The sequence below is a fragment of the Labrus bergylta genome, chromosome 3 (genome assembly GCF_963930695.1).
Source record: "Labrus bergylta chromosome 3, fLabBer1.1, whole genome shotgun sequence".
Lineage (NCBI taxonomy): Eukaryota > Metazoa > Chordata > Actinopteri > Labriformes > Labridae > Labrus > Labrus bergylta.
Genome location: NC_089197.1, coordinates 13011904 through 13024784, shown reverse-complemented (window position 1 = coordinate 13024784; position 12881 = coordinate 13011904). Strand labels below are relative to the sequence as shown.

At 41.5% G+C, this 12881-nt stretch overlaps 1 protein-coding gene across 18 annotated transcripts in view; it reads left to right on the top strand.

Annotated features, from left to right (window-relative positions):
- Window positions 1–12881, top strand: part of neo1a (neogenin 1a) — a 164200-nt gene that overhangs the window by 54270 nt on the left and 97049 nt on the right. For all 18 annotated transcript variants that reach the window (XM_020637677.3, XM_065952726.1, XM_065952724.1 and 15 more), the window contains exon 2: window positions 3298–3621. In XM_020637677.3, the coding sequence (XP_020493333.2) occupies window positions 3298–3621 (324 nt within the window). The remainder of the gene's footprint in view (window positions 1–3297; window positions 3622–12881) is intronic.

Below are 12881 nucleotides of genomic sequence, written 5' to 3'. Positions count from 1 at the left end.
ATCATGAAAAAAATGAGCACAGAATGTAAAAACATCACTGTGTACTTTACACTCTAGACACTGCCAGCAGAATATAAAGCATCATTTGACATATAATCAATAAGTCAATAAGGGTCTATTACAGATTAAACATCTGACTTAAAAAAAAAAAAACATCAACGGGGCCTTAATGCGGGTTTAGTGTGTTCACCATCCACTGATAACACAGTCCCACCTTCCCTGTTTTGCTGTTAGAAATTTGGCTCAGGTTGTTGGCATCTATGTTTTGTTTATTTGTTTTTTGGCTGGAGTGTTTATCTGTCTGCAGATTGACTGGTATGGGTCTTATTAATAGACTTTTGGAGGGAAATAATTAAAATATTTGGGACAAACTTGTGAAAAAGATGTCTTAGAGTGGATAAGAACAAACCCTCCCCGTAGCCACCCCCCCCCTCCCCCGGCCTATCCCCATCTTCCGCCCAATCTTTCTGTCTTCCCCCTGCCCTGCTCTGCTGACAGTGGATGTTGTTTCGGCAACTGAAAGCAGATGGTTCGCCATTTTGTTCGACAGTGAAGCCGAAGCTAAGCCCTCCCCTACTGCTCCTGCGACGGGGATAAAAAGCTGCTGAAGGCTGCTATGTTGGCTGTGATAGGATGCCGCAGGACCTTCCAGCTCATTCAGTGTATTCCCTCAGACAGAGAAAGGCTGAAGATGGTCCTCTGACTGGAAAGGAGCCAGGCTGGAGGCTGGGTGCTGGAAGCTCTGGCCAACCCACACACCCAGTGCTCCAGCAGCGTAAAGCAGAGATGATTAAGCATGCCGTGGTGCCTCTGGTCTGCAGGAGTGACAAATTCCCTCCACTGCTACTCCACTCTGGTCTCTCCCCATCTGTCATGTCACATTTGCTGGTGTTGACACATTCTGTCCAATATGTACACCATCTCTGAGTCTATCGATTTCCTGAAATCTGCTGCTTACCTGGGTCTAATTTAAAAAGGCACTCTTTCACTGCTGAGAGTTACAGGTGGAAATGTGTTCTGCTAGCTCAGGAGCGTATATCATTTCTACTGACTCCTCTTTATTAACTGAAATATCACAGCTACTCCTGCCTGGAGCGGGTTTCAAATAAAATATTGTCTGCATAAGCAACTTTGCTGCTGTTGCATCCACAGATGTAATAAAGTTTATGTATCCTAAAATTATGCATGAAGTCTTTAGCTGCACATAACTTGCGGCAAAACCTGATTTGGAAATTGCCAGTTTACCGTTTCACTTGTGTAATAATGGTTCTCGAGACGCTACTAGGGGAAATAAGTAAGGTGGCAACCATCCCAGGGAGATGTTTTTGAATATGTTGTCTTTGGGAAAGAGAGCTTCCTTATCAATTTGACTCTGATGCTTCAGTCAAAGTGGCAACAGTCCCAACACTTTACATTGTGACTCGTGTAGTGTTTTATCCAGTGTTAATTGGATGTGGAGATGATGGCAAAGCATAGCTGGAATAGGTTATTTTCCTACATTTGATGGCCTAAAGTGAGGGTAAGATTTATCTCTTCAATCCAGCCATTTTCTGTAGCATTTTGCCGTAATTGTTTGTGCTTTCAAGAGATCTAAGCAAACGGAGGACAAGCAGCCATATTGCCACCGTAATAGACCATGTATTACATTACTTCTCTCTTTGGATCTCACACGAGGGACTTGGCACCGCAAGGTAGAGAAATTACCTCCTAGTAGTTAAATAGCTGAACCATTGACATAGCATCTCTCTTCTCCCCTCCATCTACTCTCTTCGTTGCTGTCTCCTTCTGCTCTCGTTCTCCTCTGGAGACTCGCCATTTCTTTGGAAGAGAGCAGGCATATTTTAAACTGCGTTTAACATTCAGCCACTTAGTTCACTCCTTCCATGCATTATTAAAATACCTTCATACCCTCTTAATTATTTTTCTAGCCTTCCTCCTTCCCTGCAGAACTGATAATTGGTGTTATTTATCTAAACAATACCACTGTGTGTGACTCTTTGGGTGGCAGCATTTGAATAATGGATGAGGACAAATGCATAGCTATTGCACTTCCTCTGACTTTGGAACTATCCATGGCACCAGGATGTTACCATTTATGTTCGAGGAAAAGAAATGGCCTTGGCGTTCCAGAGAGTTTACTCTTTTGCTGCACTCTCTACTTATACCAATGCAAGACGTGATATTAACTTGCCAGAAAGGCTAGACTGGGTTAAATTTGTCAGTTCCTCTCGTCCATCCCCAGCAGGGCTTGTGGTTCCGTAATGAAAAGCCTCTTGGAGTTTCTAGGATTGACTGAGGCACAGTGGCTTGAAAAGATTGAAGGGAGAAGAAGATGTTTTGCTACAGAAACATTTCATTGAGTGTGTGGGGTACTTGCAGTCCTGTAGGGTCCTTCGACTCAGCCCACCAGCACATTTTGTGTGAGCGTGTTTTGAAAATGTGCCATTGAAGTCGATTATGTCTCAGGAGAGGTGATTTTGCTGTCAGTTGTCATGAGGTTGAACTGGAACTGAAGCTACAGTAGTGATTCCATGTATCCAGAATGATGGTATTTTACTACTCTCTTGAATCTTCTACGGCAGATGAATGTAAAACATGTTATAGGATCCAGTGTACAAAATGTAGAACAGACTAGTTTCAATCCGAACTCTTCTAATATTGGGTAGAAGTCAGTCGTGGTTCTTTCTTTAACTAATTAGAAAACTACCCAATTCATTCCCGGCCAATCGCAACAATACTTACACGGCAGCTTTTTGGCTATTTAACTCTGTGATCATTTGTTACTAGCTAACACTATAGCCATCATTTAGCATTGCATTCACAGAGAACAATGTGTGTGTGTTTTCTGCTAACTCTGATATGGATAGCAATGCTTTATGTAACTCCTCATTCAGTTTCATATGTGCAGAGTCAGGGAGAAGCAAAACATTACGTAAAACATCTTCAGAAATGGCCTAAACAACAAAGTTTTTTCTTTTTAAATCAATTGTTTGTTTTTTTCCATAGATTTTTTGTGGATAGAAGTCATTCTTACTAGTGTTCTACATTTAAACACGACTTAGTCAGTGGTTTATTAATATATCACAAGTGACCGCATCAGTGGCAAGCATCAAATTTACATTTCTACCACTGGTGGAGAGTAGACACATGCTGGTTTTTAAAGTGCAATCGTTAAAATCAAGTCTGGCTTCCACTATTCAACAACAATAACAAACAACAGGCCTGATCTTTAAAACATTACACAGTCTCCGCGTGGAGCATCTTCCTTACGTCTCTTTTCTCCTCTCTGCCCTCCAGGTTCAGCAGCGCAGCCCTTCAGCCCCTTCTGGTTCACAGTGGAGCCCCAGGACACACTGGCCATCCGGGGCAACTCGGCACTGCTCAACTGCTCTGCCCACAGCGACGCAGCTACGACGGCACGCATCGAGTGGAAGAAAGACGGCACCTTCATGAGTCTGGTTTCAGACGAGAGGCGAAACATACTTCCTGACGGCTCGCTGCTCTTCACCCACGTCGTTCACTCGAAGCACAATAAGCCAGACGAGGGAACTTATCAGTGCGTCGCCACTATCGACAACCTGGGGTCAATTTCCAGTCGCACAGCCCGTCTCGCTGTAGCAGGTAAGGCCTGGAAGATTAAACGAAACTCTGTGGCTATAAAGCCTGAACACATGAGCACTAACATTTACCCAAAGATTGTTGACAAAGTTGACATCAGTGAGTTTAAAATTTCTTCCTGCACATAAGCACCAAAGGCTTTGCATATACTATCATACACCTACATAGGCATTTTTCCCTTAAGCTTGTCGAAAGGATTACCTATTAGTATGCGTACAGTATGTTGCTGTTTTATAAGCATAAACACTTGTGGGTATGGGGTAGTAACCACACCAAACTCTGAGTAAAGCTCCTGTCAGATTTAATGAGCCACAAAAACTGAATAAACCTTGAGTGTGTGTGTGTGTGTGTGTGTGTGTGTGTGTGTGTGTGTGTGTGTGTGTGTGTGTGTGTGTGTGTGTGTGTGTGTGTGTGTGTGTGTGTGTGTGTGTGTGTGTGTGTGTGTGTGTGTGTGTGTGTGTGTGTGTGTGTGTGTGTGTGTGTGTGTGTGTGTGTGTGTGTGTGTGTGTGTGTGTGTGTGTGTGTGTGTGTGTGTGTGTGTGTGTGTGTGTAAGAAGGTACATTCAGTGGGAATTCAACGTGGTAAGGAAAATGCAAACTGTACAGGTTAAAGAAAAACTCAACATCTATCTGTCTGTCCTTGATCTCCTCTTGTTTTATCATTGATCTCAATACAAGACAAATTCCCTCATGTACTGTGAAAAAAAACAAAAACATTCTGTAACCATGCTTTTGAAATCTTTGCTACTCCATTGCTAAGATGCAAAGTCACATATCATCTGGAGGTGGGAAAAGGTTCTTTTGTTACCGTCGTTGTTTTTTTGTCCTTGAACAGTTCAGCCTCTTATATATAATTCCTTTCCTTGCTGCAGCCTGAATGCATTGCCCTACCGGATAAATGCTTGTACAAGGGTCTGTGTGTGTTTTTTTTCACTCACATCGCTAGTCTTCCAATGTCACCTTGTTCAGTTTGAAAACATAAAGTGACGTTGGATTATTAGGTGTTTTGAGTCAAGAGGTGCCCCGAAAATTCAATTTGCAGCTGAAGGAGCCACAGACTGCATTAACTGTGTGTGCTGTCTGCTCTGCAGTGCTCTGCCAGATTTTAAGACGTTCAAGAGGGTCCACTTGTTGACAATGGGATAGTACTATATAAGCCCCTTTGATTCTGAGTGCCTGTGGGCCTGCAAATCTGTTTCTTTTTCTTAATCACAAATTAATAAGGCAGTACAGCACCGTCTGAGAGATGGAGTAGATGTTCCCTCTGCACTCAGAGGGATCAGTTTCCTGACTGCATGTGCATCATGTTCCCTGAGACAGGACTTGTCTTGACAAAACGGTCGGTCACAGTGCTTCAGTGTTTAAAAGGAAGAGGCGTGAAGTATTTTTCTGAAATAACTGGTTCAGAGGTTCAGCTGCAGAATGCACTATAGCAGACCCTTTCGAAGATTTCAGTCTAGTTTGAGATGTTCTGTTGCCATTTTTCCATCCCATGCTGATTCTAATAAAACAAACGTGGGTATCTGCTTGGAATGGAATCGATAGCTGGACATTGCAGTTCAGAAATGCAGGTTTTAGTGTCCTTTGTCTTACTGTATACTATGAATTCTGTAAGGATGTGTTTTTTTATTATCGTCCTATCAGCTTAAAATAAATTCTTCTTTGATTTAAAACTATAAAACAGTAGTTACCAGCGGCAGCCATATGTCATCCACTGATGTAGTACAGTAGCTGTGTAGGATACTGCTTTGGTGCAGCAGGGAGGGAGGTTTGATCTCAGGTTGACTTTTTCCACAAGTCTAAAATGTCCTGGTATTAGGTTCATGGACTGGTGGACTTGCCATTACCCTACACAGCACTTTCTCTTTCAAGAGTTATTTTAATATCTCAACAGTTGTAAGTCTAATATTGAAAAAAATCTAAGTTATAATGTAAACCTTTTCGTCACTCAGGAGTTACATTTCTGATGTGACATTTTTCAATCACATAACCAGCAACAACAGAACGGGTGATATGCGCTTAGTGTAATGGGCAAATAATATGCTTCACTATGTGTTAAAGTGTTGTGGCCACTTCCAGCCTTCATACAAATTATCTTAATGCTGTTGTGATCGCAGTGATAATGGACCCAACAGTCAGCACGGCTATTCTCCTGTCAAACACATTCATTTTGCACCACAGAAAAGAGAATGGGAGGTCAGGAGTTTGTGTCTTTATCAGTTTTTTATTTTTTTTAATTTATCAGTGCGTGAATGAGTAAATGCCGGTGTGCATGCACGTGTGCACGACTCCCAAGTGTTTTCAACCACAGATGGGCAACAGACAATCCATCCAGGCGCTCCATCAGTGCCTGTTACTAAATCTTCTTTGACATAGAATACAGAGACTTGTTTAGCTGCTGTGCTAAAATGAGCTCTGCTACCAGGCAGCCTCACAGCCAGAGGGATCTGCCTGGGTCAACCATGATGGGATGTTAGATACAATCAATTTCTACTTGAAGAAGGGAGCAGGTGAAATCTGTCAGCTATTATAGGCACACACACACACACACACACACACACACACACACACACACACACACACACACACACACACACACACACACACACACACACACACACACACACACACACACACACACACACACACACACACACACACACACACCGACTGATACATTTTTCACATAGATATTCATAGAAGTAAAAGCTTTAACCAGTGTGCACGCGCATACATGCACAAGTGTTGAAGACATGAAGCTATTGCGTTAACAGTTCTTCTTGCGCACACACACACACACACACACACACACACACACACACACATGCGTCGCTGATGTATCTCCAGCTGGCTGGCAGGTGGCCAATAAAAAGGTTAATTGCAGAGTAGAGGGAGCAGGTCATTAGGCCGCCATCAGACCTGGGAATGATGGTGCAGGCGGGGGCGGAGTGGGCGTGACCCCTCAGATGTAATGACAGAATGAGTCACGGGTGACTAGCGTGGCAGGGAGCATATCTGACAAATACGGGGGGTAATATCTGGGATTGATTGCAAGGAGACGTGCGGCTCATTCCTCTCAAAGAAAACGTCCCACTTCCACACATCGCCACCTCAGCCGTCACCTCTACGGCCCTTTGCTCCTCTGCTTCACCTCTTTGCCTCACCAGGCTCCAGCTCAATTCAAGCTTCACTTTGTTGCCTACTACATATACTCAAACTTAGAAAAGATTTAAGTGATTAGAAAGGGAAGGATGTTAACATAAATTCATATTTTTGTAATTAAGCTGCAACTCCTGTTAGATGTGTTCACTGTACGATACCATGAAGTATTCCATTCACTTTTAAAAGCTTTATCGTCATTTCTCACTTTTATTATTTCAAACTTTGTCTTTTTTAAGCCAAAAAGGAAACGAGAAGTATATTTATTTTTGTCAGTCGCTATACCCATACGGTGAGTTGTTTAATTTTTTTCTCAACTATTGGACCTTTTTCATCAGTTCTAATTGTCACATCTTGTTGGTGTTGAAATAAACATTTTGGAGTTTTTAAATAGAAACTCAACGAACCAATAGTTTCATCAAATGTAAATCCATGTCAGTTATAGCCAGTACACTTCATTGTTTTTGTTGTTATTGAAAAAACACAGATTGTATACATGCTTAATCAGTTATAGTTTGTTAGAATTGTTCCACATTTGTCTGATTATAAATTAACTTATTGTCAGTAAATCAAGTTGAATAGCTTCCACATAGAAGCTTTGTCCCCAGTTTGATCCATCAAAGAATGAACAGTTCTGAAGGAAATAATCAGCAGTGGAACAGCTGGAACATTTTTTATAATAATGAATAGAATACATGAAAAAAAAACAGAGTAGGGCAATCCGAATTTATGAGATCAAATGTCAAATTTCTTTGTTTGGAAATGTTTTTTTTATTCCAGACTCGACTTTAGTCTGTGCTTTTAGGATCACATGAATCAGATAAATATTTAATTTTTATGCTCTGATCATTTATTTATACTTATAATAGCATGAACATAATTATGATAGCGGTATTCTTTTTATTTGGACATTTATTTTCCATATTGTCTGGCTTTGAAGTCGCCTCCATGTGCAGATGGTATCTCTCTCTCTCTCTCTCTCTCTCTCTCTCTCTCTCTCTCTCTCTCTCTCTCTCTCTCTCTCTCTCTCTCTCTCTGCCTTGTCATACAGAGTGCCTCTGTGTGTTTTAGCCTGTGTGTGCACAGTCAGATACTGCTGAAACACAACTAGACTCAGAAGAAAGAGAGGGGGGGTAGAGTGGTCTAGTGGGGCCCAATCTTATGTATTCAGTTTGAGTCTTTGAAAGAGCAAAGGAGGGGGAGAAAAATTATAGGGCAGAGAGCGAGAGAGCGAGTGAGCGAGCGCTATACAGCAGTGATAGCCGGGGCACGGAGCGAGACGCGAGTAATGAGAAATCCCATCTTTACTGTCTGCTGTTCTCCCACACTGCCATCCCTCCTCCCACTGGCACGCTTTGAACTCAGCTCTCCTTAAGCATTGTTCGAGGTGAGCCACCGCTTAACAGGGAAACCCCCAAATGAGCAAAAGGGGAATTAATGCTGCTCTTTCTCCCTCTCTTACACACACACTGTCTTGCGGCCTCTTTGTTTTATTTCCTTTCTGACCTCTTGAAATGCAGATAAGACAATTATCCGGTTTAAACACGTCTGCTTTTTGTGTTAGTTTTCCTCAGTTTTAGCCCCATCTCTGTTTGTCTGATGTTTTCCCTCTCCCACCTATAGGCGACTGTGTCGAATAAAGATAACCAAAGCCACTTATCACTATGCTTTGATATCAGGTTTCACTGAAATCTCATTTCTCCCTCACCACAGCGATAGAAACGACAAACCGAACATTAGCAGTCGTCATGTGTCATGTGTGTTGCCTCATATTTAAGCATGCTCATCCTTTGATAGAGTCAGACACCCTTCCGAGGATTTAAGGGTGTCGGCAGATTCTTTAATCCCTTTTTTGATGTATTTTAATCTGTTTTTTTTTATTTTTTATGGGGAGGGGGGGAATGTTGCAGCCTCAAGGACATGACAGCTTGAAAATGGTAAAAAGGATGATTACGTCACTGTGTCATGGTTAGCTCTTTGTGTTATTCTCAGACACACTTTGCTTGACATACAGCCATTAAGTTGACATCTTTACATACTGCAAATAGTGAAATGTCAGATTTATATTTTAAAACATAAAAGGGATGTCAACAAAACACGGATTAAGACAACCATTCAGCATAAAACAGAATAGCAGTCGCGAGCAGTCAGCACAACATTCTGTAAGCGACTCCTCATGTGTGTCTGTTCTCACATGACGAGACATTCAGCATCTCTTGTTGAAGTCTTTATTCAGTAGCTCGGACGAAAAGGAATGGAGATGCTGCTTCAGATTTTTATCGAATAGAAACAAGTATAGCATGGAAACTGATGTCACACCACAGGATTTACAGATTGAGCTTGTTAATGATTTCAGTCCCTTGATTGACATTTAAGCAACGTCAAGACAACTTTTCTTTTTATAGCCTCAAGATAACGGTCTATAATGATATTTATCAGGCACAAAAACAAAATAACATTAATACAGACAGAACAATACATGATAGAAACTACATGACTTGATGAATGTTTACTATAATGTCCTTTACATTGAGCAAAGACAAATTAAGTTTTAAATGCACAAACCTTTAGATATTCAGCCCGTCATGTTCAGGCTATGCACTTAGAGAATTTTGCCATTAGGGATATTTGCAATTATTAAACGATTAAATCAACGATTTATTATTAATATTTGTAATTCATTGAAGGGTAATATTGTGTCAGAGTTGTATTGCAGCCAATCACAACTACTCAGGGATGTGTATCTGCTAAATGGTCTCTGCTCTCCTGCCTGGATATAAACCGGCTCAGTGGAACGCCTGGCATCTCTTATTCCTCAAACTGTGTCAGGATAAACTGGCATGTAACTACTTGACCAGAGCAACGTGTAACCAGCACGGCGTGTGGGCGTTAATCTGCATAGACAGCCGAAAGGATGGTGGTGCTAGCACTGCTAATGTTCGCTAGCTCAGCAAACCAGTTTGTCATTGGTTACCCGCACAGTAAAGTCGATCGCTCAGTGCCTCGCATTTCGTCAGAACTTGAAGTAGTCACCACTTTCATTATTGGAGAATTGTTAAGAATAAGACAGTTAAATAGGCTAAACACACAATACGGATGTGGACAGTGTTGAGTTGTGTTTTATAAATTGTGCTCAGTGTTACTGTTTGCAGGGTGTTTCCTTTACACTATACAACTAGACTGAATTTAAATTTCTATTTGACTGACAGGAAAATAAGTCTCTAGGAACATCCGTGTGTCAGTGCACTAAAGTCTCCCTGAATTTAACGCAAACAGGCAAACACACAAACCAACACAGACAAGGACAAACCAAAAACTGATCTTAATCTTAATCTTACTACACACTGCGATAGAGCCCATTCAGATGATGACTCACTGCACACTGATCTACATGCATTCAGCCTCAGAGTGTATTTCAAACTACCCAAAGAACACTTCTGCTGCTGCTACTCGTTCATTTTTCACTCTTCCTGCTTTGTCTCGCTCTCTTTGTCCTTCCTCTCAGTTAATCAGCCACCTGTCCTTTCTTTTTACCTTCTTTACTACCTCTCTCTATTTTCTCTTTATTATCCTCTCAGCCCTCCACCTCTCCACTTCTCCCACACACCCACATACAGCCACACACACCGCTACTTGCACTCACCCATTTTGCAGTTCCACAGTGGCTGCACCCAAGTCATAAACCGCCAAAATGGCAAACAAACAGTAATAAATCTCAAAACAACAAAAAACATCCCCCCACCCAAGCACCCACATACCCTCAAAGGAACCCCCAGAAAGAAAATGCATCAGCCATGTCATTGTTTCCCCTTTAAAATGAAATGTAATCTTATGCTTGTGAGTGTGTGCATTTTAGTTTTCACTGCGTCTACACCCGGCCACTTAAATTAAAAATAAACCCTCTTTCGTTCCTGCAGTTGCTTATCATCCAAATGTCAATAAGTCAAGATCTCACATGTCTGAAAACTGTGCTTTAATAAAAAAAATGTCACGCCTTCAATGTGAAGTCAAGTCGTTTGTCAAAAGAACATTGCTGTGGTTTCGTTCTGAATGCCTAATAGCCTGTCACACAACACAGCTCTGTATTTATATTGATGCTGTCTAGACATCCTCAGTCATAAAGTTGAGATTTCATCAATCACCTCAGGAATACATAGCAGGAATTATTGCTCAACTTGGAAAACAGTTCTGGCTTATCAGCTGTAAACAAATCACCGCATTATACCTGTTTGGTTGTCTGACAACAGAAACGACAAAGAATAAATAACATCTTTGACAAATATAAGTGATTATAGGGAGCAGGAGACGACTGAACCGAGGTTTAAAGGTACTATGAGAAACTTTCCTTTTTGTGTTAATCTTGATGCCCCCTGTAGGGAAAGTGGTTTGTCTCATCTCTTGGTTGATTTTGTGTTGCATATTAAATAGTGTTCTCTTACAAAACAAATCACTCTGCTTTGTTTTTTTTTTTAAACAAACAAATGTATCACTCTAAGAAGCAGAAAGTGTTAATAAAGGCACATCTAGTCTGCCTACTGTAAATCGCTTCAACGTCAACCTACTTGCAGTGGTAACAGGAATTCAAAATGAGTAAATAGAAATAATCAACCTTTTTTTATAAGGGTCTTGTTTACGTCATATTGAGATTAAGGATATGCATGATGATATACAATTAAACACTGTCGCCTTTGCCAATCGGCACCAGCATTTCTAGTTGAGTTAACTATTTATTGATATTTTTATTAGTGTAGACACACAATGCTGTTTAAATGTTGTGTTTTAGCTGTAGCCTCTGGCCACTGTAGCTCAGGTTAATGGCAACTACCGTACTGTCATAATGCTCGACCACCAGGATAGTGGATGGATAGTATTTCTAATAGTTCTATTTTAGACAAGAAAAATCATTATCGATAAAAAATAATCTGTATGGTGAGAAATGTGTAAGCATATTCAGCACAGGCATGTGGACTTTAAGCTGCAAGGAGGATCGAAGGCTGGCTGCCAGCACTGCAAAACGTTAGCCACACTCGCCCATATCACATAAAAATAGCAAATCAACTGTGATCAATGTTGACTGTTTCTGATTGTTTTCTTACCTTTAGACTTGTTGCCTAATCTGAATTTAATTTTTTGGTTATTTGACTGAAATTATTTGCCTAGGTACCTCATGTTTGGGGTTCACTATTATTTCAGTTTGAGAACCATATAAAAGCTTTAACTTGGAAGTGATGAGATGTCTGTCCCATGGCTACAAAATAATTGCTGTGTTTCACATGATTATTGTTTGTCAGTACAGATTGACGTTTTGTGAAGGATTTTTGGTTTTCAGTGCGCAAGCCAACATTGCAGATTTGATTCTGGAAGTTTCCAATTCAACTCGGCATTTGTAGATCTTCACTTTCTGTGCAGGCATTGCTGAAGTCAAACTCATGTCAGTGTGCACATTTCCAGATTCTGGCATCTTCCCCCTTATGAACAATTATCTGCTGCTTTGCCGCTGAGCGCTGGGGTCGTTGCCGTGACGAATGGCTTCCGACCCGGAAGCCTTGTCAGGGTCATAGTGGTGTTCCATTACCTAGAGTTTCATCTGTCTGTAGCACACCTGAGGAGGGATGGAAACGATAGGATGGGAGAGGCTGCAGAGAAGAGAGACTGCTGCAAACATGCGCTTCTACTGAGCTGCATTAATCATGTGTTGGAGCACGAGTAATGAAAAAGGAAATCGTGTTTTGAAAAATGCGGGAAAATAACATGTTTTTGAGTTGTTGTAGCAAGCTGCAGAGAAGAGGCTGCAGAGAGTCAGAGAAACGGGGGACTCTCCCAAGCCTCGGTTGAGAAAATATGATGCAGGAAATCTTGGTTGGCGATGGAGCTGTGGGTAAAGATCCATCTTTTTTTTTCTCTCTGGAGGACGGCGGCAGGAGAGAAGTGTCGGCAGGGAGTCTGCTGGGCTAGAGGTAGATGACAGCCTCCATTTTACGTGTATTCACTGACTGATTAGGTCCTCTGGGTAGGTGGAGAGGCTGATAGAGACAGCGCTATCTCTTCTCTCCAGACACATCAGAGCCTGGTGTGTATTGTGAGTGTGTGTGTGGGAATGTACA